Source organism: Camelus dromedarius, chromosome X, assembly GCF_036321535.1.
Source record: "Camelus dromedarius isolate mCamDro1 chromosome X, mCamDro1.pat, whole genome shotgun sequence".
Lineage (NCBI taxonomy): Eukaryota > Metazoa > Chordata > Mammalia > Artiodactyla > Camelidae > Camelus > Camelus dromedarius.
In genome coordinates this window covers 104,883,655-104,911,367 of record NC_087472.1, presented here as the reverse complement: position 1 = coordinate 104,911,367, position 27,713 = coordinate 104,883,655, and the positions used below count along the sequence as shown (strand labels likewise).

The 27,713-nt window shown below is 41.9% G+C and overlaps 1 protein-coding gene across 2 annotated transcripts; it reads left to right on the top strand.

Annotated features, from left to right (window-relative positions):
- Positions 1–34: 34 nt before the first annotated feature.
- Positions 35–27,713, top strand: TCEANC (transcription elongation factor A N-terminal and central domain containing). Of its 2 annotated transcripts, XM_064482558.1 has the most exons (5): positions 35–479; positions 2,306–2,431; positions 7,613–13,644; positions 21,037–21,172; positions 27,653–27,713. In XM_064482558.1, exon 3 carries the CDS (start codon positions 7,621–7,623, stop codon positions 8,677–8,679), a length of 1,059 nt encoding a protein of 352 aa, XP_064338628.1. In that variant the 5' UTR covers positions 35–479; positions 2,306–2,431; positions 7,613–7,620; the 3' UTR covers positions 8,680–13,644; positions 21,037–21,172; positions 27,653–27,713. The 2 variants fall into 2 exon arrangements, with proteins under 2 accessions (XP_064338628.1, XP_064338627.1); XM_064482557.1 differs by lacking the exons at positions 21,037–21,172; positions 27,653–27,713 and having other exon boundaries at positions 7,613–8,663; positions 13,474–18,421.

Genomic DNA, 27,713 nt, shown 5'->3' with positions numbered 1-27,713 from the left:
TTCAACAAACTGCTGCTCAAAAACAACAGCCGGGCTAGTTTGTTTCCATTCAGGCACTGGAGCGGTCCGCCCGCGCCCGCCCCCGCGCCGGCCCCCGCCCAGATGACGTCCTCCTGGGAACTGCGGGTTTGGGGGCGGTTCGCCTGCCAATCGCTCTGCGCAGACGCTATTTCCTTACCGCGCATGCGCAAAGTCGTGTGTTCTCCAGTATGTGGGTTTGGGTGGGTTGAGCCTCCGTGGTCCCGCCCCAGAACCGGAAGTTCTCTCTAGACGCGGGGGCCTCCGAGGGCTCCCGGGGTTCCCTCGCGCTTCTCCGTGAGCAGTGCTCAGGGTTCGGCGGCGTCTTTGCTTCTGCAGAAAGCCGAGCCTTTGTCCCCAGTGGAAGCCCACCTTGCTCGGGGAGGCTCTCGCTGCGCCCAGGGCCGGGTAGGCCCACACATGTCCTTGCCCTCCCCTCTTCTCCAGCCGAGATCGGCGAGGTGGGTCCTCGGGGCCGCCGCTGCGTGTGTGCTGGGTCTCAGGCTGTCACCGTCGGACGGCTTGCAGCAGGCTCTGCTTGTCGCTCCACCCCACCCACTGAAACCCTGACCTGGGCCAGAGTGGGCCCTTGCGCTGGTCCAGTCCCCTCGCTGTACCTTTGTTAGGGATCGCCATAAAGCGAAAGTGCCCTAGCGCAGTATTGAGTGACTTCAGAAACGGCGCCGCCTCTAACAGCATTTGGCATTTCTCTCTCTAGAGGAGGGAGCTTCCTGTGTAGCTAGAGAGGTGTATGTGGGCTGTGTGTGGCAAGAAACGTAAAATTTCTCTTCAGATTTTAGAGAGATGTAAAGATCCAAACAGATCTAGCTTGTTGCTGATTTGTTACCAGCCTGTGGAAACTTCTCTTTGATCTTTACTCAGGGTTTAGGCCAAATGTGTGTGGATGTGTGCACTTTGTCTATATACTTTAATATCAGTTAACATGTACAAGCTATTATATGCATTCAGTCAATCTATGTTTAGGGCCTGCTCTTGCTGGTACTATATAAATCCTATTTTTTGTTATGTATTCAGAAGCTAGGGGTATATGTGTGTATCTCAGCATTATCTATACCACCGTATGTTGCAGAACTGTGTTGTCCAATATGATAGCCACTGGCTACATAAGGCTATTGAGCACCTGAAATGTGTCTGGTCTGAATCGAGATATGCATTAAGTGTAAAACAGCGAGTTTTGGAGAACTAGTATGAAAAAGAGAATGTAAACAATCTTAATTTCTTTATATCAACATGTTGAAATGACAGTATTTGGGATACACTGGGTTCAATAGAATGTATTATTAATTTCACTTGTTTATTTTTTTCCACATGGCTACTAGAAATTTTACAATTATATCTCCGGCTTGTATTATATTGCTATTGGACACCACTGTCTTAGAAAGGGGTCAGCAAACTATGGCCTGCAGCCAAACTCAGGCTGCCTGTCTTTGGAGAAGAGATTTATTGGAGCAGAGCCATATCCATTCATTTATGTATTGTCTATGCGTGCTGTCCCTGCTCTGAAAACAGTAGAGTTGAGTATGCCATACAGAGATTGGATGGCCTGCCAAGCCTAAAGTATTTACCGTCTGGCCTTTTATAGAAACAGTTTGCCGACCCCTTGCTCCAGAACAGTGCCTGGTATGGGAGATAATATGTAAACCTTTTCATTGTGGTCCTGTGTAGTTGTCAGTCAGGCATAGTGTGTGACATAATTCTAAGGACTTTATAAGGACTGTCTCATTTAATTCTCATTAATCTTGAATGTTGAATTCCCCCCCCCCCCAACATGCTCAACACCCCGTCCTGGGAACTGTACTGTCTCGACCTTTCTTATCTCCAAATGGCTTGACTCCTGGAACCCACTTGATGAGCTCATAGTAGGACAGTAGGCACCATGCTGCTGCTTTTTTTTTCTTCTTGATCTAGACTATCTGTAAATGATTTTCTAAACTAAAACTGAGGTGAGGTTGGCCTCCCGTGGAAGAAGCTGAGGGGCCCTGGGCTTAGATGCAACAGGTACAAGCAAGCCGGTCTGTGATGAAAAGAATGATGCTCACAAGCAGAGAGGAGAGAGAGTATCCTGGATGCTTTTTTCTCACTTAACAAAACAGTATTTGTTGAGTAATGGTAAGCACTGGCCAGGTGTTGGCCAGGTGTGTATCAGTGACTAAAACAGACATCATTTTTCTATGGTCTTGTGGGGAAGGCTGACAATAAAAAAAAATTTTGATGTGATATGCACCATGAAAAAAACCAGTGCACAAATATTTGATGTTTTTAACAGGTTTCCTCATCTGTAAGGCGGAGATAAGCCCTCTACCTGTCTCAGGGTTGTTGTGAGGACTGAGATGACAGGAGTGTATAAGGCGCATAGAGTTGCTCAACTTGTATTGCCTTCTGCCATTAGAGGGTAAGTGTGGGAACAAATACGGGGACTTGGGTGCATTGTGACAATTAAAACATTGCAATCAGCAGTTGTAATTTGTAGAGAAGGTTCTCAGGTGAGTTGTACACAGCAGATATTTTTAATATTTCCTTATTTAATGAGGCTCATCCAGCCAAATCTGAAGTCAGAGAGGTTGTGTGTGTTCAGTCTACGAGCAGGACGGGAACTGCCTTTGGGCCGGTGGATGGCAGTGGTGCTTGGTCAACTCTGCTGTGGGATGGGGGTTGTGCCTGGGTGTACAGGACACTGATGGCAGCTCCTGTTTAGATCACAGTCACCTGGAGAGCTGAAAAATACCCAGGCCCGTCCTCAGAGATTCTAATTCATTCTCTCGGGTGAGACCCCGACATAGTTTTTGTTTTTGCTGTTGAATTTCTCCAGATGATGAAGATTTGCAGTCAGGAGTGAGAACCACTCGTGCTGAGAGAGAGGCCGGGCTCGGGGAGCTAGTGGAGCAAAGGCCTGTGACGGGGGCCGTGCTTGTCGGGGATTCAATGGAATCCCAGAGAGGCTAGAAGGGGGCTTTTCATTACTTGGCCAGGGACCTTGGGCTCCATCCTGAGAGTGGAGGGGAACCTCTGGAGGGCTTTAAGCTGGAAAATGGGAATATCTTGCTGAAATCTGTATTAGAATATGAGCCCGCTACGAAGTAACGTGAATCAGAGTGAAGGCAGTGAGGAGGTAACTGGAGCTGGCCGGATGACAGGAAGCCCGGACTTGGTGTCTGTGTGCCTGCTTTGTGTGTCCCTTGCAGTGGTTTCTGTCCTTGTGGAGACACATGTTGTAATTGGCCAGTGGGCTTCCACTGGGCTGTCAGCTCCTTCAAGGCAGAGAGTATCTGGTTAGGCTCAGCATGTATTGTGTACCAGATACATAATAAATTATTTTTATTGAAGTATAATTGTGTTAGTTTCTGGTGTACAGCATAGTGACTCAGTTACACATATGTATTCTTTTTCATATTCTTTTTAGTTACAGGTTATTATAAGCAAATGAATGTAGTTCTCCATGCTGTAGAGTAGGACCTTGTTGTTTATCTATATAATAAATATTTACTGAATGAACTGTGTAGAACTCTAAACTGGACACACAGCCTACTTTGTCTTTTTATGGCAGTTCTCCAAATTTTATATGTCAGTTGCTTCCACACTATACCCCCCTTGGGCAATAAATGCTTTATATCCACATGATTGTCCCACAGAGAGAACAGAAAGTTTGACAGGATTTAAATGCTGTGAAAAATAGAGAAGAGAATTGAAAACAGTATGGCAGTTTCTCAAAAAATTAAAAATAGAATTATCATATGATACAGCAATCCCACTTTTGGATATACATCCAAAAGAATTGAAAGCCAGGTCTCAAAGAGATATTTGATGACACTCGTGTTCATAGCAGCATTATTCACAAGAACCAAAAGGTAGAAGCAATCCAAGTGTCCATCAGTGGATGGATGGATAAACAACATTTGGTCTATGCATGCAATGGAATATTATTCAGCCTTTCAAAGGAAGGAATTTCTGACACATGCTCCAACAGGGATGAACCTTGAGGACATGATGCTGTGTGAAATAAGCCAGACACAGAAAGGCAAACACTGTATGGTTCCAGTTATACGAAGTACCTAAAGTAGTCAGATCCATAGAGACAGACAGTAGAATGGTGGTTGCCAGGGGCTGCAAGGGAGAAGGAAATGGAAGGTTGTTGAATGGGTGCAAAGTTTGTTTTGCAAGACGACAAGCGTTCTGAAAGTTGGTTGCACGATGATGTGAATGTACTTAATGCTACTGAGCCCTACACGTACAAATGGTTAAGATGGTAAATTATACGGCGTGTATGTTTTACCACAATTAAAAATAAAAATTAAAAAGTATGGAAAGGCACTAAATAAAAGAACATGAAATGAAGAGCAAGGTACTTATATGTGAATCCATTAACTTCTGTAGATTTCCATGAGCACAGCAGAGGTTTTGCTGGTAAGAGAAACAATGCTCTCAGAACACTGGAGCCCTAAAGCTACAGTTAAACTCTCCTTCAGGATCCCCTTGAAACTCTGACCCTTTGTTGAGAAATTCCAACCCGAGTTAAATATTGCCTAACCTGGTCGTGGGCACTCTCCACCAGCCTGTTTTAACCACGTTGCTGACATCCAGCCAACTTCAATCCTGCTTTGTTCAGTAGCGATGCATGTAGAATATATATAGAATGCAGGCAGGATGGATATTTCTTTGTTAGGAAATTTTCCAACAGATGAGGGAGGGCTCAAGTGTATTGAGCTGCTTGAGACCTTATCATCTTGACTTACATTGTTTACTATTTTTATTTTTGGATTTATTTTAATAGAAATACTGGGGATTAAACCCAGGACCTCGTACATGCTAGGCATGCTCTCTACCACTGAGCTATTACCCTCTCCCCTGTTTTCAGTCCTTAAACGTGAAATTTGAAAAGGGGAAACAGTGATCTTGAAGTACTGGTTCTTCTGATTCATGACTAATTAAAGAAAGTCACTTAAGATCCAGAATCAATGGCCCATTGAGTGACTGTTAACTGACTTGAAAAAAAAAGAAAGAAAGAAAAAGAAAAAAAAAATGACTGCCCAGATGGTCTACCCTCCAGCTCCATCCAGGGTAAAAACGCAAGCCTCGGTGTCTGGGTCACCTCTGAGCTGTCCAGTGGGGAAACACCAGTAGGAGCCTCAGAGTTGTGGCCCTGGGTACGTAATTCTTCCTGTTTGGGGACAGAGTTTGAGGGGAGAGTGAACTGTTTCCGATGCAGCAGCGGACTTGTGAGGAAATCATGAGTGCTGGTCCTAATGCAGAGCCCCAGCTGAGATGGTCCCCTCCTGGTGTCCTGATTCCAGAGGGAGGTAGAAGTTGATTGATCCGTTTACCACACCATTTTTCAGTGGGCAAATACCGTAAATGTATAGGGCTTCTCGTGAAATTATATTAGACTAATAACTTTTCTGATTATGAAAATAGTACATGCTCATTATAGAAAATACAGAAAAGAGTAAAAGAACAAGCAGAAATCACGTAAGGAGGGGAGGGTAATAGCTCAGTGGTAAAGCTCATGCTTAGCTTGCATGAGGTCCAGGGTTCGATCCCCAGTACCTCCATTAAAAAATTAGTTAATTAGTTTTTTAAAAATCACTTAAAATCTTACCATTCAGAAAATGCCTGTCTGAAATTGTGTGTATCTATTTTCGGCCTTTTCTCTTCACATGTGATTTTTAAAGAAAAATTTGGATCAGACCCTAGATGTTGTTTTTAAATAACAGCGTTGTTCAGATACGATGTATATCCCATACAGCTCACCTGTTCAGTGGCTTTTAGCGTATTCACAGTTGTGCAGCCAGCACCACAGTCAGCTTTAGAGAAGCTTTTTCACCTCCCCCAAGAAAAGCTCTGTACCCATTAGTAGCTTCCCAGCTCTTCATTCTGCCTCCCCGTTCCCCCCTTCCCTCTATCCCAGCCCTGGTCTACCACTAATTTACTTTCTGTCTCTTTAGATTTGCCTATTCTGGACATTTCATGTGAATGGAATCATACCACATGTGGTCTTCTGTGTCTTTTAGCATAGCGTTTTCAAGGCTCATCCATGTTGTAGTGTGTATCAGAATTTCACTTTATTGACAAATAACATTCCATTGTATGGGTACACTACATTTTGTTTATCTGTTCCTCAGTTGATAGACATTTGGATTGTTTCCACTTTAAAAAAATTTTTTTTTATTAAAGTATTGTCAGTTTACAATGTTGTGCCAATGTCTGGCGTACAGCATCATGTTCCAGTCATACGTATACACGCATATATTCATTTTCATATTCTTTTTCATTATAGCTTACTGTTTCCACTTTCTGTCTTTTATGAATAACGCTGCTGTTAACGTTCATGTGCAGGTCTAACCATTTGGAACCTAATACTTCCTTCTACGTTTGAAAAAAATTCTTACATATACAGCCTCCGCATCTCTCATTTCCTTAAAGTAAATTTATAGAAGTAGAATTTCTGACTAAAAGGACCTGACATTTTATAGCACTTATCAGATGATGTCTAGGAAGGCTGCATTCATTCTCTCTGTAATCGCTTCAGTGTTGTTAGCCTGTGTGTGTTCAGTGGTAGTTACTTACTATCGAGCGCTATAAAATGAGAGCCCATGGGTCTTTGAAAAGGCAGCATCCCTGCCACCAAGATGCTTAGGTTCACACTTAGACCCAAATGGGCAGATTTAGATCCACAAGTATTTTGTAGGCAAAGTTATATGCATGACGTGGAGAGAAAAATATAGACTGGTTAGATAAAGTAAACGTTTGCTTGCCCAGGATGAGATTCACAGAGACATAACCATTAAGGAACTTTTTACACCTGAAAGGTTAAAAAAAAAAAGAAGGAAAAAGTTAATGCACACAAACTCTGGCCAGTTGGTCCAAAGTCATAAGCCCCCTGGATTGCATAGTCTGAACCTTTACCCCATTGTTCAGAAGACTCAGATGTCAGCACAGTGTGGCTTGTTGACTTTTGAGGCCCATCTAACCTGGGTCCAGCTGCCTCCCCACCGGTGCTCTCTCACCATTTCTTAAGATTCCTCTGGACAGCTAAACAGCAGCCCCTTTTCACCCTGTGCCTCATGCTTTTATATTCAGAAAAGTACTCCCAAAATACTATAAAATCAACAAGGAGTTGAGTTCCGTAGCTGAACGTGGGGGAAAGCAGTCCAGCCTCCTCGGCCTTCCCCTGTTGACGCTGAGACGGGCGTGATTTCATCCTGAGCATAACCACCAGATTCCACACCAAGGAGCTGACTCATCTTGATCTGGAAAGATCAGCGATTTGTACAATTAGCGATGGAAAAGTTACAGCAGATCTTTCAGCCAGCCTCTTTTAAGCAACTGTTACTGCAGAAGCTGTTTAGAGGGCCCCCCCCCTTTTTTTTTTAAACTATAGAGAATCAAACTTTTGAAACAAAACCATACTGCATTGCAGGTTGCATTTTCTAACGTGTTGCACCCATTTTTATTACCTAACTCTTTCAGAGAACACTGCCTAGGTAGCTGGCAGAGAGCACTATGGTCTCATCAGGAAACTGCGACTGGCAAACGCAAGCTTGAGAAAACGGAAACCTCTCTTCTCTTTTCTTTGCAGCCGAAAGGATGTCTGACAAGAAGCAGATAGCTGCCAGAGCTTCCCTTATTGAGCAACTGATGTCTAAAAGGAATTTTGAGGATCTTGGCAACCCCCTTACTGAGCTAGAATCTCTTTGCGTGACTAAGGAGCATCTCCAGGAGACAGAGGTGGTCAGGGCCGTGTACACAGTCCTCAAGAACTGCCCCACGGTGCCTTTGAAAAAGAAAGCCAAATGTTTGCTGTCCAAGTGGAAAGCTCTGTATCAGGATACTCACTGCAAACCCAGGGGTAGCCCTAAGCTGTTCCCTTCAGGTGGAAATCCAGAAGAAAATCAAGGGCTTTCTCCTGACCTAAATCAGGATGAGGTCCGGGGCCGCTCCAGCTCTAATTCTCTGCAAGCATCCCAAGATGTTGCAGAAGCCGCTGCAGTGTCCGTGCCGGAAAATAGCCCTGGTGGAGTGGAGCCTGAGGCAGCGCGTGCTGGGGCTGGTGACCCTAAACCCGCCGACAAGAGAGCAGGCGAGCTGCCGGCTCCCGCAGTGCCCGTCAGAGCTAAATGCACCGAGCTGCTGTATGAAGCTCTCGCTCGTTTTCCCGCAGATCCGCCCAGAGCCGATCTGTGGCGCAGCTTTGCACAAGAAATCGAAGAGCACCTTTTTACCCTTTACTCGAAGAACCTCAGAAAATATAAAGCTTGTGTGCGAAGCAAAGTGGCCAATCTGAAGAACCCCCAAAACACTCACTTAAGACAAAACTTGCTCTCTGGGACCATGTCCCCAAGAGAATTTGCCGAAATGACCATCATGGACATGGCAAGCAAGGAACTGAAGCAGCTGAGAGCCTCCTACACAGAAGCTTGCATACGAGAACATTCCCTTCCCCAAGCGGTGGAGGGCACACAGACCAGGAACATAAAATGCAGACGCTGCGAGAAATTCAACTGTAAAGTCACCGTGATCTCCAGAGGGACTCTCTTCCTTCCCAGCTGGGTGCGGAACTCCCAGCCAGATGAGGAACAGATGACCTATGTCATTTGCAGTGAATGTGGGGAGCAGTGGTACCACAGCAAGTGGGTGTGCTTATAGTTATACGTGGGTGTTCTCTTAACAGATAACTGGAGGGGTGCCTGTTTCTGTACCAGCCTTTTATGCTTGTTCCTAAAATCTTACACACTATTCTTAAAGCAATCCTACAAAGAAGGAAAGAGAGTCATTAGCTGAAGCTCACACGACTGTCACTAAAAGTTGATAGTTTGGGGAGAAAGAGTGGGTGCCTGTTGCATTGGCTCTTTTTTTTTTTTTTAATATTGCATCCTACAATTTTATTATTATTTTTTTAATGGAGGTACTAGGGATTGAACCCAGGACCTTGTGCATGCTAAGCACGTGCTCTACCGCTGAGCTGTTACCCTCCCCCCTGCATTGTACTTTGTGGCCATTTAGTACTTGAGCTGCTCAGCATAACCTTGGAGTCTGTTCGAAATGCAGACTCTCAGGCCCCACAGTACAGAATCCGAATCTACATCCAGATCTTGGCAGGATCCCTGGGTGATCCTCTTCAGGATATTTGGAAAGGTGCTTCCGCAGCGATAGTTCTCAGCACTGGATGCATATTAGCATCATCTGGGGAGTTTTGAAAACCCACGGATGCGGAGGGCCCACCCTGGAACGGTTACATCTGGATCTATGGGACGCAACCCAGGCATCAGCATTTCTGTCATAATCCCTCAAGCTATATTTATTCATTGATTGTGTAGTTAATTTCCTCAAGATATTGTAAGATGCAGTCGGAGTTGAGAACTGCTCATCCACAGGCTGTCACATGATCCTTTCACACCTTTAAGAAAAGAAGGTTCTTCTGTACACTTCACAGTTGAGGAAACATCCACAGAGGTGCCATGACTTGCCCAAGTGACACAACCGTACATAGCCCAACTTGAACAGCTCCCAGATTTTCTTCCTGGAAATTCACTGTCCCAGACTGCTTCAATATTGACTTTAGAGAAACAGTCCTGGAGACATGGGATGAAATGAACACTGTCTTTAGGCTCCAGCACTGGGGAATGAGAGCTTTGTTATTTTCTCCTTTCTTTTCCCTTCTCACTTTACAGGTCTCTCTTGAACCCTGAAAGGTAACCCTCTGACTAATCCTACAGTTAGAATTTTGTTTTGCATCCTCTTGCTTAGTCAGAGGTGTCGTGTATTTTTTTTCCTTCATGCAACTTCTCCAGGGAATATAGATAGACTCTTTTTGTCATTTGGCTTCTGATGTTAGGGAGCCTTCCTGTTCTGAAGGCCTACAGAAGAGGAAAAAAAAAAAAAACCCTAGGATCTATAGCTGAGACCCTGCAAATAGGACCGACAAAAGACAGGTAAACAAGAGAAAAGTAGTTTATTTATGCACGCAGCACACATAGCTGCAGGAGAAAGTCAGTGATGAGTAACTCAAAGGGATGGTTAGAACTTGGGCTTCTGTAGCATTTGAACAAACCATAATACATTTGTAGAGAAGTAACAAGACAAAGGAAAAGGGCTTTAGGCTTTTGGGGGCAGCAAACTGTGGGAAGGTAAATGATAGGGGGGAACGAATGGAAGATGATGGTCATTTAGTATGATTTGTTTGTGTAGATCCTTCTTGGAGCCATCTTGCCTCCAGTGATGTGGTTGTTCCCCTCTTCCTGGTGGGGAATTCACAAGGGGAACTTAGGTTCTGCTCTCAGGCAAATAAGGGGAGGGCAGAGAGCTCATCCTGTGCCTGCCTTTTCTCATTTACTTTCAGCTCAGAATGATCCTTATGCCAGGACAGCATATTTTGAGGGGGGCATCCTCAGAACCCCTTGAGGTCTGAAGTTCCAATTTTGCTTTTGTAAAAATAGGCATTCATCTGTCAGAGGAAGTCCATTGCCTCAGCCTTTGAATCTACCTACATTTCTCTAATAAGTGAAGAGGAAATTACTTCTTCCAGGCCTTTGTAAACAGTGTTTAACCAATCTGTATCATGATTAACTACAACAAGCCTATGTGATTACAGCTGATTTTTTTTCTCTTTTAAAAATGCATAGAAGTTTAATTTTTAGAGTTTTACCTAGTTTACTTGTGAGTTATCTACAAACCTACACATTCTCACCCATTCCTTTCTCCTCACTCTCCTAACTTCCTTTGTCAGAGTTCTGAAGGCCTAGCTGAAGGCACGGTTTGACTGTCTCATGACAGAATTCCCCTAAAGGTGCAGAAAACTGAAATACATGTGTGTTTTCAAATGGCTTTGAAGAAATCTGCTTGAGGCCATCAAGTGTGAATTCTCTTTTGACGCCTTTAACCCCCATGGCTTCCCAGGACTGGTGTTGTGATGTACCAGATGGTCTTTTAAAGAAAAACTTGCAAAGTCGCCTAAAACTTCAAGTTTCACAGAGTGCGGTTTCATGTGACTTGGAATGATCTTAAAACCTATTCAGTGGTTATGAAAGAGCACAGCACATGAAAACCATGTGTGATTAGTTCATGTCAGAGTTTGTTTTTTGGTTTGGGGGTTTTTTTGTGTGTTTTTAGGGGTGGGGTTTTTTTTTTTTTGGTAGTTTTTATTTATACTGGAATTTTGCAAACCTAATTTGCAGACAGATGAAAGCACTTGAGATGGAAATTTCTTTACTCTCCAAGATATAAAAATCTGGGGAGTCTTCCTCATTTCGTTTCAACTTTGTCAGTGACTTTCGCAACTGGAGATCAGAAAACAGTCATCTGGGTTTTTTTCCTTTTAGTCAATGAGAGAGCGTTACATCATCTCAGTAGAGATCATAATTCTTTTACATCCTATGTTTTATCTCCTAAAAAGAAAGGGTTTTTCTTTTAAATTGCTCATGGGGTAAAGGAGCTTTCATTTAATTTAAAATCATTTTTATGGGAGCAGCAAGTACAAAGGCCCCAGGATGGGAGGGTTCCTGACACAGACTAGGCACCGGAAGATTCCACTGGAGCTGCTGTGCAGTGGCAAGGGGCAGAAGGATGAGAGGTGACTTCTAAAAGCCTTCCGGTTTGTGAGGGCCCTGGTCGGTCATGGTCAGGACTTTGGGATTTTTTCCAAGCTTGCTGGGAAGCCATTGAAGCAAAGGGGTTGGTAGTGATAAGATTTGAATGCCCTTGAGGAAGGGTCCCCCTGGCTGCCATGTTAAGTTAGATGGGGAGGGAAGCAAAGACATTCACAGGGTCACCAGCTAGGTGGCCGGAGCAATGGCCCAAATGTCAAAATGTCATTTAACTGGCTTCAAACGAGTACACAAAGACTGGTATCCCTGTGTCCTCATAGTTGACAAAGTCCTTGGTGATGGGATTGAGGACACACTACCCCAAAGTCTGGCACTTTTGAATAGTAACTATTTCAAGCTGAAGGAACTTGAGAAATGGCAGGTGCTAGAAGGACTCTCTGACCTTCCCCTCAGGCAAGTCATAAGACCCTCGAGTGAGAGGTGCCCTCCCCACACCGGAGGAAGGGAGCATCCTTATCTGTGCAGATGAGGGACGCTGGGTGGCATCTGAACACAGAAGCGTTGCTGGGTCTCCCTCAGTTGACGACCGTTAGCTCATGCCCTTTGTCCTTTCACATTTCCCCACGACTTCCCACTCTTCCTCAAACCTAGTATACAAACACTCCCGTGTAACTGTTTCTTTGGGACTTCATTTCCTTATGAAGGCTCCCAGGTCACATAAAACTAAATATATTAAGTACACATGTATGCTTTCTTCTTGTCAATCTGTCTTTTGTTATTGGAGCCCCAGCCAGGAACCTCGATGGTGAGAGGAAAAAAGATTTTTTTCCTTCCCTTCATTGGCAGTTTTGCAAATGATTGTTTCATACAATCAACCCTAAATTCCCAACCCAAGGCTCATAAGAAAAAACAACAAACAGCACAGAAATTCAGCACAAGTAGAGCCTGCATCCTGGTTGACATGGTTACAGGGGGATAACTGCACAGGGCATAAGCATCAGTTGTTATACCTGAATGTTGAAGGACTCTCTTCACGGGACTTCACACATCACTCTCCTTTTCTCCATGTTACTTTTTTTGAGACAGAAAGTGAGATACAATTGCAGCTCTGTCTCTTCCCTGAGCACTTCTGTGATGAGAGGTTCCTTTCATTCCCTAGTACCATTTCTAAACACCAGTCAGGAAGCCTGCAGCTGGCAGCGCTCCACTGCCTTTGCGAGGGCTGGGCCTTCGTCTTTTAGGTCAGATTGCTTTGTTATTTATAACTTCTCAGTAAACACAAAGTATTTTACTGAAATATTTTTATATCCCTCAGTGGTACTTACTGTAAGTACCTAGATTATAAAAGGTGCCTTCTTGCTTTCAGAAGAGCCCACAATCTGAAGGAAGAACCAATGACTTCATATAATTCTATTTGCATTGTTATTTAAAATTAGATTTCCAGATATGTTACTGTGCTTTACCAGAAATGCTCATCAGTCATGATTGCACATCACTTTATACTTTGCCGGGTGCGGAGGGCGAAGAGGTGAGCCTGATGCCTGATGCCTGATGCCTGACCTGGGAGGGCCAGGGAGGGCTTTACAAAGGCTGCAACCCTTAGGGTAAATCTTGAGATGAAGTTAGCCAGGCAGAGGAAGTGGGAACCTGATTTGCTAAATTCCTAGCACTTTACCTACAGCATCTCATTTAATCTTCATAAGTACCCTGCCAGCATTTTAGAGATGAGAAAACAGGCTGTGAGAGATTGTTACTTGCCCAAAGACAAAGCCAGGACTGTTCCTAATAAACAGGTGGGGTTTGGGTTTTTTGCACATCACTTTGCTTCCAGAAATGTCCAAGCTTCCTGTTAATTCCACACAAAGTACAACTGGTTTTCAATTGTGGTTTTTTTCAGTGACAGGAGCATGTGGTTTACAGAGTCCACCTTAGCACAGTGCTGTACACTCCTCCCCCCGTGGAGAGACCAGCCAGGAACACTTGGCAGGGGTTGCCAGCTCTCCTGATGCAGGGGAAACTTCCTGATCCTTCTTGTGGCACCCATGTGATTTATCTGGTTTTCTAAAAAGTAAGTGACTTTTTAAATACTTAAATTTTAAAAACCGAAAACATGTAGTTTTAAAGGGACATTTATATGTTTTATGTTTTTTATGAATGTGAGAACTATAAGTGTATAAATGCAGGGTTTTTCTTTTTTGAGTAAAGGTAGATTTATTTAGAGGAATACATACTGCATAGTGTGTAGGCTGTTTCAAAAGGCAAGAGAAAGGCCACGAGGTGTGAGGGTTAGGTGCTCAGGTTAAAGTAAAAGTAGGTACACACTTCATAGACAGAGTGCGGGCCGTTGAAGAGGAGGAAGAGAGAGAGGCGGCCTATGAATGCGGTTTAAAATACCATTTCCTATAAAATATAGCGGCCTTTACATTTTCATTCTCTTCCTCTTTGAGCTAGGGGAGAGTATGTAACACAGATAATAATCAATTATGAGGAAATAGCCAAGCTGTCTTGTATCCGTTGTTAAATTATCACAGACGTCCTTGGAAGACAGTGAAACAAAATAGAATTAAAATAAATTTGTTGGACATATTCTTGCTTTTTTTTTTTAAATGTAAATAAGGTACAAATAAGAATAGGTTCCAAGTAGTCACTAATCTTTTTCATATGATGACATATATTTTTTAAAAATCTGAAACAGGGAAAAGTTACAGATATAATTAATAAGCAAATTAAAACGTGACCCATTCAGAAACCTCATTATTTTTGTAATATATTCAGTTTTGGAATGTGTGTAAACAGAGAGAGCTCCCAGTATTTGCTTTTAAATAATCAAAATGGTATCATAATTTGCCTATTTCACCGTTGTGAGTTGAAACACAAAATTGAGAGATTTTCAAGGGTGCCGGGAAGGGGCCGAGTCACCTGGCTAGAACCCCCTGGGGTGCCTGACCGTGAGTGACTGAAGCCTCAGGGCTGCAAACCACTTTCCATTTTCGTCCCCCAGCCACAGTGTAGCCAGGGCTGTCCAGCCAGTGTCCCACTTCACTCTGTCCCCCGGCCAGGGAACCATGTGCCCTCTGTCGGGGTCAGCTGAAGTAGATGTTCACCACACCTGACAGGAAAGAACTCCTGGGTTTCAGTGTGCCGTGTGTTGGCATCTTTGAGTCCACCAGGCCTTCTGGTCTCATCTTTAGTGTCTTCTCAGACTGAGGACTTCCGTCTCTGTAGTGTTTTTTCACTACAGCAGATGGAGTTTCACCCCCTGGCTTTGTGAAATCTCATAAATTGCTGAGCAGAAAGTGTCCAGACATTTTACTGGATTTCAATGTCATTTTTAAATGAGACAGTGGCTAAAGGGCATGGGGGCTCCTTTGGGGAGGTGATGAAAAAGGTCAAAAATTGATTGTGGTGATGGTTGCACAACTCAGTGACTATGCTAAACACCACTGAATTATACCCTTTAAATGGGTGAATTCTATGGTGTGTGAATTGTATCTCAATAAACTACTATAAAAAAAATCAAATGTGGGGGAAGGGTGTAGCTCAAGTGGTAGAGCACATGCTTAACATACACAAAGTCCTGGGTTCAATCCCCAGTACTTCCTCCAAACATAAGTAAACCTAATTACCTCTCCCCAAAAAATAAAATAAAAAATAAATAATTTTAAAAAATCAAATGCATCGACAGATGAATGAAGAAGTTGTGATATATATCCACAATGGAATATTGCTCAACCATAAAAAAGAATGAAAAATGCCATTGGCAGCAACATGGATGGACCTAGGGATTATCAGACTAAGTGAAGTAAGTCAGAGAAAGACAAATATCACATGATATCACTTACATGAGGCATATAAGTAGATGATACAAATGAACTTATTTACAAAAGAGAAAAGACTCAGACGTAGAAAACAAATTTGTGGTTGCCTGAGAGAACACGAGTGGGGAGGGGTAAATTAGGAGTTTGAGATTGACAAATAGAAACTATATAAAATAGATAAATAACAAGGACCGATAGCACAGGGAACTATATCAAATACCTTGTAATAATGTATAATGGGAAAATTCTGACAAATAATATACATAACTGAGAAAATCAAACGGACCGAGGGAGGGAACTGGAAACAGGATCTCTGTTGGATATTTATCCCAGTGAGTCGTTCTGAACCTTTAGCATCCCAGTTACTCTTACATATAATGGAGGAATAATGGCAGTCTGCCTCACAGGGGCCTTCCAGGCGGTGTCCCGCCAGTTCACACTGACAGATAAAAAGGAGTCATCCAGCAGGCAGTGGCCTCTGTCCAGGGACTGTGCTAGGCCCTGGCCTCTGCATTTCTGCATAGAAGATCCCTCCTTCTATCAGTCACACAACAAGCAGGGCTAAAGCTTGCATCCACAATCATCACTCCTTATGTTTCTTCCCTAGTTCTCAAGTCCCAGATTTGAGCTACACTGTCAGTGACATCAAGCCCTTGCGCCATAGGAAATCAGCCAGAATCAGCCCAGAGCAGTTCCCACTTATGTCCCTGGTTAGATCTGTATTCAGAAAAGAAGCTGCAGAGAAAATCAGCTGCACACTCTCGCTGCTCACAGTGAGGCCCTGGGATCAGCGGCATCAGCATCACCTGGGGGCAAATACAGAAACGGGGGCCCCATCCCAGACCTCTTGAATCCAAATCTGTCTTTTCACTAAGTCCTCAGTGATTCATCTGTTACATGTTCCAGCTTGCGAAAGGCTGGCCTGTCCACAGCAACTGGGCTGGAGAACTGTGCCTTCCCACTTACACCATTGGGTGAAATGCCCCAGTTCCTAGCCAACACTGGTCTTTCCACTTGTCTTGGTCACCAGCCACCTCCATCTTCCACGTAGCTAAATCCAAGGGACAGCCCTGAAACCTATCAGCAGCAATTGACACACTAGCTTCCTTCTTGAGAACACTTTTTTTCCCACGTGACTTGTAATAGGTCACACTTTCTCTGGTTTTCCCTCTTACTGGCCACTCTGTGTCAGTGTTATTTGCTGCTTCCTCATTATTTTCCTGATCTCTTAACTTTGGAGTGTCCAGAATTTAGCCCTTGGTCACCTTCGATGTCTACATTCATTCCTTTGTTGATTTGTCTAGTTCCATGGCTCTCTGTACCATCTATATGCTGATGACTTCAGTTCCTTATCTTCAGGCCTGCATCTCTCCTCTGAATTCCAGGCCCGTAAATCTAACAGCCTACTTGAAAACTCTGCTTGGATATCTAATAAGCATCTCAACCTTAACATGTTTAAAATCAAGCTTCTGATCTTCTCTTCAGTACCACTTGTCCACTTCAGGGCAATCCATACCTGTATAACTTGAGCTGAAAACCTGGAAGGCATGATGGATGCCTCTCTTCCCCATCGAACTTCCAATCAGTCGGCAAATCCTGCTGGTTCTATTCCAAATATATACCCAGAAGCCCAACTCAAAAATGGGCAAAAGATTTGAATAGACACTTCACCAAAGAAGATGAAAGAAGATACTGGGATGGCCAGTAAGCCCGTGAAAAGATACCCAACATCATTAGTCATTAGGGAAATGCAAATCAAAACCGGCACGAGATGCCACCTCACCCGCACTAGGATTGCTACAATCAACAACTGGGAAGACAACAGATGTTGGAGAGGAGGTGGAGAAATTGGAGCCCCTGTACAGTGCTAGTGGGAATGTAGAATGGTGCAGCCACTTTGGAAAATAGTTTGGCAGTTTCTTAAGAAGTTAAACCAAGATGTACTGTACGACCCAGCAACTCCGCACCTTGGTACATATCCAAGAGAAGTGGAAACACGTCCAAAGACTTGCATGTGACTGTTCATAGCAGTATTATTCAAAATAGTCAAAAAAGTGGGAACAATCCAGATGTGCAGCAGCTGGTGAATGGATGAAAATATGGTCTATTCATTCAAAAGAAATACTTTTCAGTAATATGGAGGAATGCAGGACTGATACATGCTATAGCAAGGCTGCACTTTGGAAACATTTGCTAAGTGAAGGAAGCCGGTCCATTTATATGAAACTTCCAGAATAGGCCAACCCACAGAGACGGAAAGTAGATGAGTAGTTGCCAGGGGCTGGGCGTGGGGATGGGCAGTAACTGCTCATGGGCACAAGGGATCCAGCTGGGGTGATGGAGATGTTCTATAGTTGGATTGCGGTGATGAGTGCCCAACTCTAAAACTCTGTACAAACGCTCCACAAATCATTGAACCGAGCACTTAAAATGAGTGCTTTTTATTGTATGTAAATTATTCTTCAGTAAAGCTGTTAAAAATATCCAGAATCTGATCACATTATGTTCTCTGTCCCCGTCCTGCATCTTGGCCAGCATCATCCCCCACCTGGATGGCCACATTACCTTGCTAAGTGGTTGTCTGACTTCCCCTCTTGCCCCCTAGATATTTCCAGCACAACAGCCAGAGTGATCCTGGGAAATATTCAAATCAAATCATGTCAACCTTCTACTCAAAACTCTCTGTTGGTTCCTATCTCCAAGAGAAAGGCAAAGTTCTTACAGTGGTCTTTAAAGCCTTACCTATCTGGCCCTCTGCTACCTTTCCCAGCTCCTTGACTAATTCCCTCTTTGCTACATCCTGTACTCAGTCACACTGGCCTCCTTACTTGTCCTTGACTGTGCTAGACACATGCCTGCCACAGGACCTTTGCATGGGCTGTTGCTTCTGCCCAGAATGCTCTTACCCCAGATTCCCAAGGACTTAACTTAAACCTCTCTCAAACCCTAGTTCAAATGTCCTCTTGGACAGTGAAGTTTCCCTGGCTGTTCACTACATCCCCTGGCACCCTTTCTGATTTTTTTTTTCATAGAGCTCATTTGCCATTTAAATACAACGTCTTTAGAAAACAAACTTGTGGTTACCAGTGGGGTAAGGAGGGGGTGGAGGGATAAATTGGGAGTTTGGGATTTGCACATATGCACTACTATAAGTAAAATAGATAAACAGCAAGGTCCTACTGTATAGCACAGGGAACTATATTCAATACCTTCTAATAGCCTATAATGAAAAAGAATATGTGCATGTGTGTGTCTAACCGAATCACTGTGCTGTACACCAGAAATTAACACATTGTAAACCGACTATACTTCAATAAAAAGTTTTTAACTAAATAAATACAATGTCTTGCTTATTTATATTGTTTGTTTATTGTCTGTCCCCCACCGACAACTAAATTGTAAACTCCATGGGGTCAAGTACTTTTGCCTTTTGGGCTCACAGCTTATCCCAAGCCCCTAGGACAGTTCCTGGCACATAGAAAGCCTTCAACAAATATTTGTTGAAGTAACGCACTTAGGAAAACCAAAAGAGCAGGATATGACTTATCAATACATACATACATTTATATGAAGGATTAAAAACAAGTTTAGAGGGAGTGATTGTAGTTTACAGCAGGCAAAACAATTTGAGAGTGGAAAGAATGGAGAACTGGAAAAGAGAGAGCATTTTTTTCCCATAATATTTTTGAGCTTTTCTTCCTCATGCAGTGTCTTTAAGTCGGCATCACACACACCATCAAGTCTTAGGCCACATGCTCAAACTAATGTGCAGACAACTATCCGGTTGTCTTATAATCTTTGCCTTTCTTTTGCGTTTTCCGTTTTAGTGGTTGACAGCATTGTCACCAGAAATAAATAAGGCAAAGGAGATCAAAAATAAAATTCCATTTGTTCGTTGTTTTACTTGCCAGAAGACCCTACAAGTGTTTAATGAGTAGAATTAAGAGTTGTTCGGTGATTTTCTTGTTGTTTCAGTTTAATTATTGATGCATCACAGACTGTATTTGGCTATATGTCAGTAATTATCAAAGTGGCTCTTTGAAAATAATCACCCCGAAATCATATATATCCATGCTCTTTGCAACTTATGAGGTTTTTAAGCTCATGTGCATTTATTTTTTGCTACAATTCAGTGGGTTTTGGTGTATTCACAAAGCTGTACGACCGTCACCATTATCTAATTTCAGAACATTTTCATCACCCCAAAAAGAAACCCCTTGTGCGTTAGCAGTCAGTCCCCCACTTCCACTTCCTCCATCCCTGGCAGCCACTGATCTCCTTTCTGTCTCTGTGGGCTTGCCTATCCTGGACTTTTCATATAAATGGAATCAGGCGACACGTGGTCGTTTGTTTCTGGCTTCTTTCACATGAGCGTTTTTTTTTTTTTAAACTCCAGAAGTAAGCCATATTTTACTAACCAAGGGAACTTTACTGACCTTTATTTAAAGTGCAGCTTTCACTGAGCATACATGAATAATTTAACATTTACATCTGTTACAGTTACACTTCTTCAAAGTTTTGAGTCAATAATTATTTTGGGTTAACCACATGCCAAACTTCGACATTTTGAAAGCAAAAAAACCCCCCACTCCTATCTACAAGATAGAGGGCATAAGATTTTTTTTTCTTGTTTTAATGCAGGTACTAGGGATTGAACTCAGGGCCTCATGCATGCTAAGCACGCACTCTACCACTGAGCTATACCCTCCCCCAGTTTCTTAATTGAGTTGGCAAAAATGAGTTCAGTCAGATGTCATCACTATAACCACTGTCCTTGGTAAGGACTAAAGTGAGGAATTCTTAGCAGCATATTAGATCAATCTTTCCTCCCTGCATGTCTTCTTCCAAACACACATGCACTGTGGTATAAAATTATTCTGCATGTGAATTGTATGGCTTATTTTAAAGTAGTCCCTTCCTCACACAATTTTATTATATTTCTAGGCTGGGGGATTTCACACTTACCTCATCTGATGACTTTTCTCTATTCTATCTCTCATCTATTTTATCACTGCCTTATATTATTTGTGGACATGTTTTCTTGTCCCTTTAATTGTCCATCAAGTTCCCTGTGCAAATCTTGGTTATATTTATGTCCCTCAAAGCGCCGAGGCTAACTCTGGGCATGGTAGATGCTTAATGAGATTTTGTAAAATAGATTTTTACTTAAAAGTTCAAGAGGAATTTCAATATGAGTTCATATGTGTTTCTATTCTGCATATTCCACTCCACACTTTGGAAGCCCTGCATCCAACCTTAATGAGCTAGATCAAATGTTACTATTGTTACTGGTTCAAACCCAACCTCCAGAAAAAAAATTTATTCAAAGTAAGTTTGTTTCAGTGACGTTATGCACTTTGAAACTTAGCAAATTAATAAAATACAGCCCTGAGTCATAAGGGCTGTGTTAGATTATTGTTCAAATATTTGATGACCCTCCCAGTAGGACAGTTCTGGAACACCACACTACTCAGATCAGATTTGCCATGTGACTTGCAGTACCCCTTCCTTTAGAAAGATTGTACATCCCAATGTGTGACGTGCTTTATCCAATGACATACGGGCAGAAGTGATGAATGTCACTTCTGGGTGGAAGATTTAAGAGCCAGCAGGGATATTATTTTGATCTCTTTGTTCTCAAGCAGGGAGACCTGCAGTATATCAAGGCTGCTCCATTAGCCCAGGTTCATCGGTTTGGGTTCAGAGCGATGATGCCATGGAACGGAACCACAGCTGACCCATAATGGACATTAAGATGAGGAATGAATCTTTGTTTTTGTAAGTCACTGAGATTTTGGAAAGGGTCTTGTTTTTTAACCACATTCTGGCTCAGCTTCAGCTGGCTGTTGATACAGAAGTGTTAAGAAAAGTATAATTGTATTTACCTGCATTTATATTATGAATCACAGTAGGTTTGCACTAGATGGTTATAAGATACATTTGTAGTTGCAAATAAAGACATCAACTCCTTCTAACTTAGAAGAGGAATTTCTTGGGGAGATACTGGGTAGCTCTTAGAGGCAAGGCTGGAGTCTTGAGTTTGGACAGTGGGCAGGAACAACAAGGGATCCAGATCATGAATGGCTTAATTAAGATGCTGTCACTGCTAGGCACTAGGCACAGCCACAGGCATCATCACCACTGGCATCATCTGTGCTCACTGAATGCCAGGGGTCCCCACTACCCATGCCAAAATGAACTCTGAGCTGTTCCAGCATCTCTGTATTGCTTGCCCAAGACTCAGATCTTCAAACACAGCATCTGATTGGCCAATCTTTGGTCTCGTGTCTGTATCTTTGTTGCCAGGGTTCTGGAAGAGCAAGTAGCTAAGTACTTTGGGGCTTTTATAATGAAGAGACTCACAAAATAGTTGGCTCCGTAACTGTCAGAAGGGCCTTCAGATGGTAAGCAAAACCCCTTCTCACCCCCCGAAAAGATAAATAACCCCCCCAGACTCTTAGAAAAAAAGAAAACTTTATAACTCCTGGTCTATATTTCTTACTAAGTCATGCTTCCCTTTATGGGAGTATAACTGAAGCAGTATAGTATAAACCATCATATTCTAATTAAAAATATAAGATGCATGGACATATTCTAGCTCAGTGCTGTCTAGTAGAATGTTCTGTGATGATGGAAATATTCTATATCTGCAATATTCAGTGGATCCAGTGGAGTGGCTGCTAGCCTCCTGTGGCTATTGAGCCCTGGAAATGAAGCTAATATGGTTAAAGAACTGAATCGTAAATGCTATTTAATTTTAATTGATTTATATTTCAATTTAGGTAACCACATGTAGCTAGTAGGCCACTATATTAGCACCCAGTTCTTTTTGTGTTTGTATGTGTGTGTGTTTTATATATTATTTTTATTGAAGTATAGTCGGTCTACAATGTTGTGTCAATTTCTGGTGTACAGCACAACACTTCAGTCATATAGGAACATATATATATTCGTTTTCATATTCTTTTTCACCATAGATTACTACAAGATATTGACTATAGTTCCCTGTGCTATACAGTAGGACTTTGTTTATCTATTTTATGTATATTAGTTAGTGTCTGCAAATCTAGAACTCCCAATTTATCCCTTCCTACCCCTTTCCCCGCTGGTAACCATAAGTTTGTTTTCTATGTCTGTGAGTCTGTTTCTGTTTTGTAAATAAGTTTGTTTGTCTTTTTTTTAATATTCCACAAATAAGTGATATCATATGGTAATTTTTTTCTCTTTCTGGCTTACTTCACTTAGAATGACAATCTCCAGGTCCATCCATGTTGCTGCAAATGGAATTATTTTATTCTTTTTTATGGCTGAGTAATATTTCATTGTGTAAATATGCCGTAGCTTTTTTATCCAGTCATCTGTCAATAGACATTTAGGTTGTTCCCATGTCTTAGCTATTGTAAATAGTGCTGCTATGAACGTTGGGGAGCATGTGTCTTTTTGAATTAAGATTCACTCTGGATATATGCCCAGGAGTGGGATTGTTGAATCATATGGTAAGTGTATTTTTACTTTTTGAAGAATCTTCGTACTGTTTTCCATAATGGCTGCAGCAAACTACATTCCCAGCAACAGTGTAGGAGGGCTCCCTTTCCTCCACACCGTCTCCTGCATTTTTCGTTCGTGGACTTTTGAATGATGTATTAGCACCCAGTTCTATTCCTTTCTGTAGTTCTGTTCTACACCTAATTTTCTCTATGAAGGTCTACATATTTTTGGAAGGTTAGATTTATTCCCAAATATAATTTTGGTACTGAAATTGCTGTCTTTTTTGATTTATGGTTCCTGTGTTTGTTGATTGTATAAATGGAGTTTATTTTTGTTAACCATTTTTCATCTAGCTCCTGTCAGTCCGTCAGGGATGCTATAACAGAATACCATAGACTGAGTGGCTTATAAGTAACAGCAGTTTATTTCTCACTGTTCTGGAGGCTGGAAGTCCAAGAACAAGGCACCAGCAGAACCTACTGACAGGTTCATGGATGGCCCGCTTTTCGCTGTGTCCTCAGGTAGTAGCGGGGGTGAGGAAGCTCTATGAGGTCTCTTTTATTTTATCTTTTAAAATTTAAAAAAATTTTTTAGTTGAACATATGAGATCTCTTATATAAGGGCACTAATCTCATCATGAAGCTTCCCAAAGACTCCACTTCCTGATAGCATCATATTGAGGGTTAGTTTTGAGGGGACACAAACATTCAGGCTACAGCAAGACACCTTGTTAAACTCTTTGATAATTTTTCTGTAGAGTCCTTTGGATTTTCTAAGCATATCATTTGTGTTTAATACAGTTTTGTTTTTCCCTTTGCAATCCTCATATTTGTTCTTTCTTTTACTTCTGTGTGCTAGGATCTCCAGTCCTATGTTGAAGACACATACTTACCTTTTTCCTGCTTTAAAGGGCATACTTATAGATTTTAACTATTAAGAATGATGTTTGGTATTGGTTTTCAGCATATATTCTTTATGAGGTTAAAAAGCTTCCCTTTGATCCTGGTTTGCTGAGATTATTATGAATGGGTGTTCAGTTTTATTGAATGCATTTTTTTCTTCATCTGTTGAGTTGATTGTATGTTTTCATCCCTTTAAACTGTTAAACCATCCTGAGATACCTCCAAATTGTCATGACATACTCAATTTTATTGTATTGTTGTCTGTTGATTATTAGCCACTTTTTTCTGTCTCTTTGCATGTCTAATTTGTTGTTGTTGTTGTTGCATGCTGGACATTGTGTGTAAATGAAACATAAATGCTCTACATAATACTTTCCACCACTGAGAATTCCCTCTGTCCTCCATTAGGCAGATAGGCTGAGGGACTTACCACTTTAATCAATCAGGGATTGAATTCAGGCTGAGCCTTACTCCAGCTGTGACCAGCAGCCTGTACCAGTTTGGATTATTTATGCCTATGTGGATGGCAGTGATAGGAGGAGATGGGAGGAAAGAAGTTGCTTATGTGAGCACAATAGTGGTCTCAGCTCTTACACCGAAAAGGTCAGGAAAGCTGCTGATGGGCATTGGGTACTCAGACACATGGCAGTGGGGAGGTGGGGGAGGCAGTATTACTGTCCTGAGTTCTAGGAGCGGCTCAAAGTTTTGGATGTGTCTGTGTGGATTTGGAAGGGCTTCTGTCTGAAGGAAGGAGTTACTAACATAACTGGTTCTTTGTCTTGCCCTCACCATTATAGCCTAAGACAAAGATTACATTTGGGTGCCATATAAAGTATTTCTAAAGGTTGCTTAAAATTGCTTCATTAAACATTTTCCACTTATTGCTCAAAAGCATATTGTAACATGGAATTCCAAATTTAAATAAAAACTACCCAGAATCCTGCTGCCCTAGCAATTCAGCTGATTTGATTTTCCTCATTCCTTTCCATTCTTTTTTTTTTTTTAAATAAACACTCACGTGCACACCCACAAAGACAACTTTTTACATAATGTAACCATGGTGTGCCTGGGATTTTCCTTCTTCTGCCTTTAGAGGTGAAGTTCAGTTTATGACTCACTTTCATAAGGAAATCAGCAAAGGGATCAAATTCCCCACTTCATTCCTGAATGTTAATGCCTGTTTCATTCTGCTTTCTGTAATTACCTGAGGTGAACTATGTTTAGAGAGTGATAAAGAAAGAACAGCACTATTCACCATGCACTTATTATTTTTAAGAGAGCACATTCGATCTAGTTACGGCTAAAGAAACAATTATAACTTCAGTTTTTCCATCGATTATGAAGATTTTGTAATAGTTGCATCTTTATTTTGCATCTTATTGAGGGCTGCTACTTGCTGGGTCCTTGGTGAACTGCCGTTCCCTCCCCTTGCTCCACCCTTCCGAAGTGCTGCCCACTGCTACTCGCTCATCCTTAGAGCTCAGCACGGTCACCTACTGACTCATGCCTTTGCAGGTCCCATCACTCTGTATTTCCACTGACTGCGCCTTGTTTATTTCCTTCAAGGCCCTTCATCCAGTTTATAACTGCACATTCATTTAGTTGCTTATTGAATATCTCCTCCAATCTTCGGAGCTCTCCTAGGACAGGGACTGAGTCTATTTCATTCACCAAGATAAGGTCATAGAATATAAACACAGCTGGTGGATAGGAACGAAAATGCCAGAGGGTGCCTGGGGACACCCCTGAATTCCTCCAGTGTACCCGAGAGGCCAAATTTCTGATTATTTAGCTATGTCATTTAATGGTCACATTGCCTAGCATTAAGTTCTGTGTTTTTCCTTGTGTGTGAAAAGCATCATCAGTTTAATTATAATCAGTGTTTATTACACCTGAGTCAGGACCCACTTGTAGCTTTTCATCAGAGATACCAGAGGTGATTTCTTTCAGACTCCGGCTTGAAATGGGGTATTAACTCCTAGTGCTCATAGTAATAAGTAGATGTTACTTAAGGAAAGGAATCATTAATGCCTAGCAGACTTGACCTCTTTTTCCTCCATGACTGATGCACTAGATGGTTACAGAATATAAAGGCAAAAACCCTAATTAGATGCAGGGAGTCAAACTAGGTCAATTCTTAAATGTTTTTCATCAGTAAACAAGATCATGGAGCAAGAGCGGTCGACTATCTAGATAGAGACTGTCTGTCTAACTTGCGTCAGCTTGCCGACCACACACATGCAGACGACAAAAATCCCCCAGACTCGCCCTTCAGGGAAAAATCTTTTGACCCTCCCTACTGTTGCACTGTCAAACCAATTAGGTAAAGAAGTGAATGATGGAAGAGACCAGAACATACAAGTATTCTTTTTTTAAATAATGTTTATTTATTTTGGGGGGAAGGGGAGGGAGGTAATTAGGTTTATTTATTTTTAGAGGAGGTACTGAGAATTGAACCCAGGACCTCGTGCATACTAAGCATGTGCTCTGCTGCTTGAGCTATACCCTCCCCCCCATACAAGTATTAAGCATCAGTTAGCTAGTGTCCAAGTAATAGTTATTTCAGAAAAAGCAACTTTCCTTATTTTTTCTTCAGGTGCTGACTGTGGCTACACTCAGATATGTTTATGTATGTCACTCACATTTTGGAGCAGCCTAAGAATCACTTGTAGGACCTTCTCAGGGCCCTTTTTGAAAAACTCTGAGATTTCTCAAGGCTTACTTTAAGATACACTAATTCTGTAAGAGCACCAGTTAATAGCTGGTTGATATTAGCTGTTTTAGAGGAAACTCTTACTCCATCACTCCTTGACTATGACAACGATTTTCAGGTAGCATTTCCTTAGTGACCCTGTGGATTGCTTGTTGCAATTTAGTCCAGGGTATTTGACGCTATGTATTTTTTTCTTTAGGAAAATTAATTCTAATGTTCTTATGTGTTTTATTGTGTAGTTTTAATTATTATATATTTTGTTTGTTTTGGTGGGAGGTAATTAGGTTTACTTATCTATTTATTTTTGGAGGGGGTACTGAGGATTGAACCAGCACTTTAGGTATGCTAAGCATGCACTCTACCACTTAAGCTATATCCTCCCCCCATTATGTGTTTTAAAATAAGATAATGAATATCTCTTCATCCTCCCTATTTTTAATAGATTTGTATTTTATAAACATTCACTCATATTTCCTTGGGGAAATACCCTGCATGGATAAGATTTTTTTTTTCTATAAAAGAAAAATTCATTTAAGCTCAAACTAGAACTCAGTCTTCATTACATGCCTCATTTTCACAAGTGTTCTAAAATTGTCTTTTATACTTGTGACACACTCTCTCAAATAGAATTTTTCTAGTGCTGAATGAAGCGACTTATATTCATTACCTGAAAATGACTCCCTACAGAGCCAGAGGTTAGTTAACGATTCTGGGCTCAGCAATAATAAAAGTGAAGGTCTTCTCTTGGAAAATAGACTAAATCTGCCCTACAAAATATATTTAGAGGGACTAAAAGTCCCTCTCAGGTCTCCAAGAGCCTGTATCCGAAGACCCGTGTGCTCAACAACGTATTTAAAGTGAGGAAATAGCTTCTTCAGTACCGCCCTTTGCCACTAGCGCTAATATTTAGAGAGGACAGAGGCAGTGTTTTAACAAGAGTAGGGAAAATTTTAAAAGTGAATTTTTAAAAATTCCTGTTATTCCGCAACGTCACAGCTGTTTTCAGTTTACATCTACCCGTTTGTTCTTTGTCTATTTGCACGTTCCTTTCTCATCACAATCGCGACATCCTGTGATTGTGCTTCTGCGATCTGTTTATTTCCACTTTATGTCAACTTTTGAAGATGACTATTATTTCGTGCTCTCTCTCACCAGAGCAGCTGGAGGACACGAGGAAGATCCACCCGAAGAAAACCCGTGATTAAGTGAGAACAGG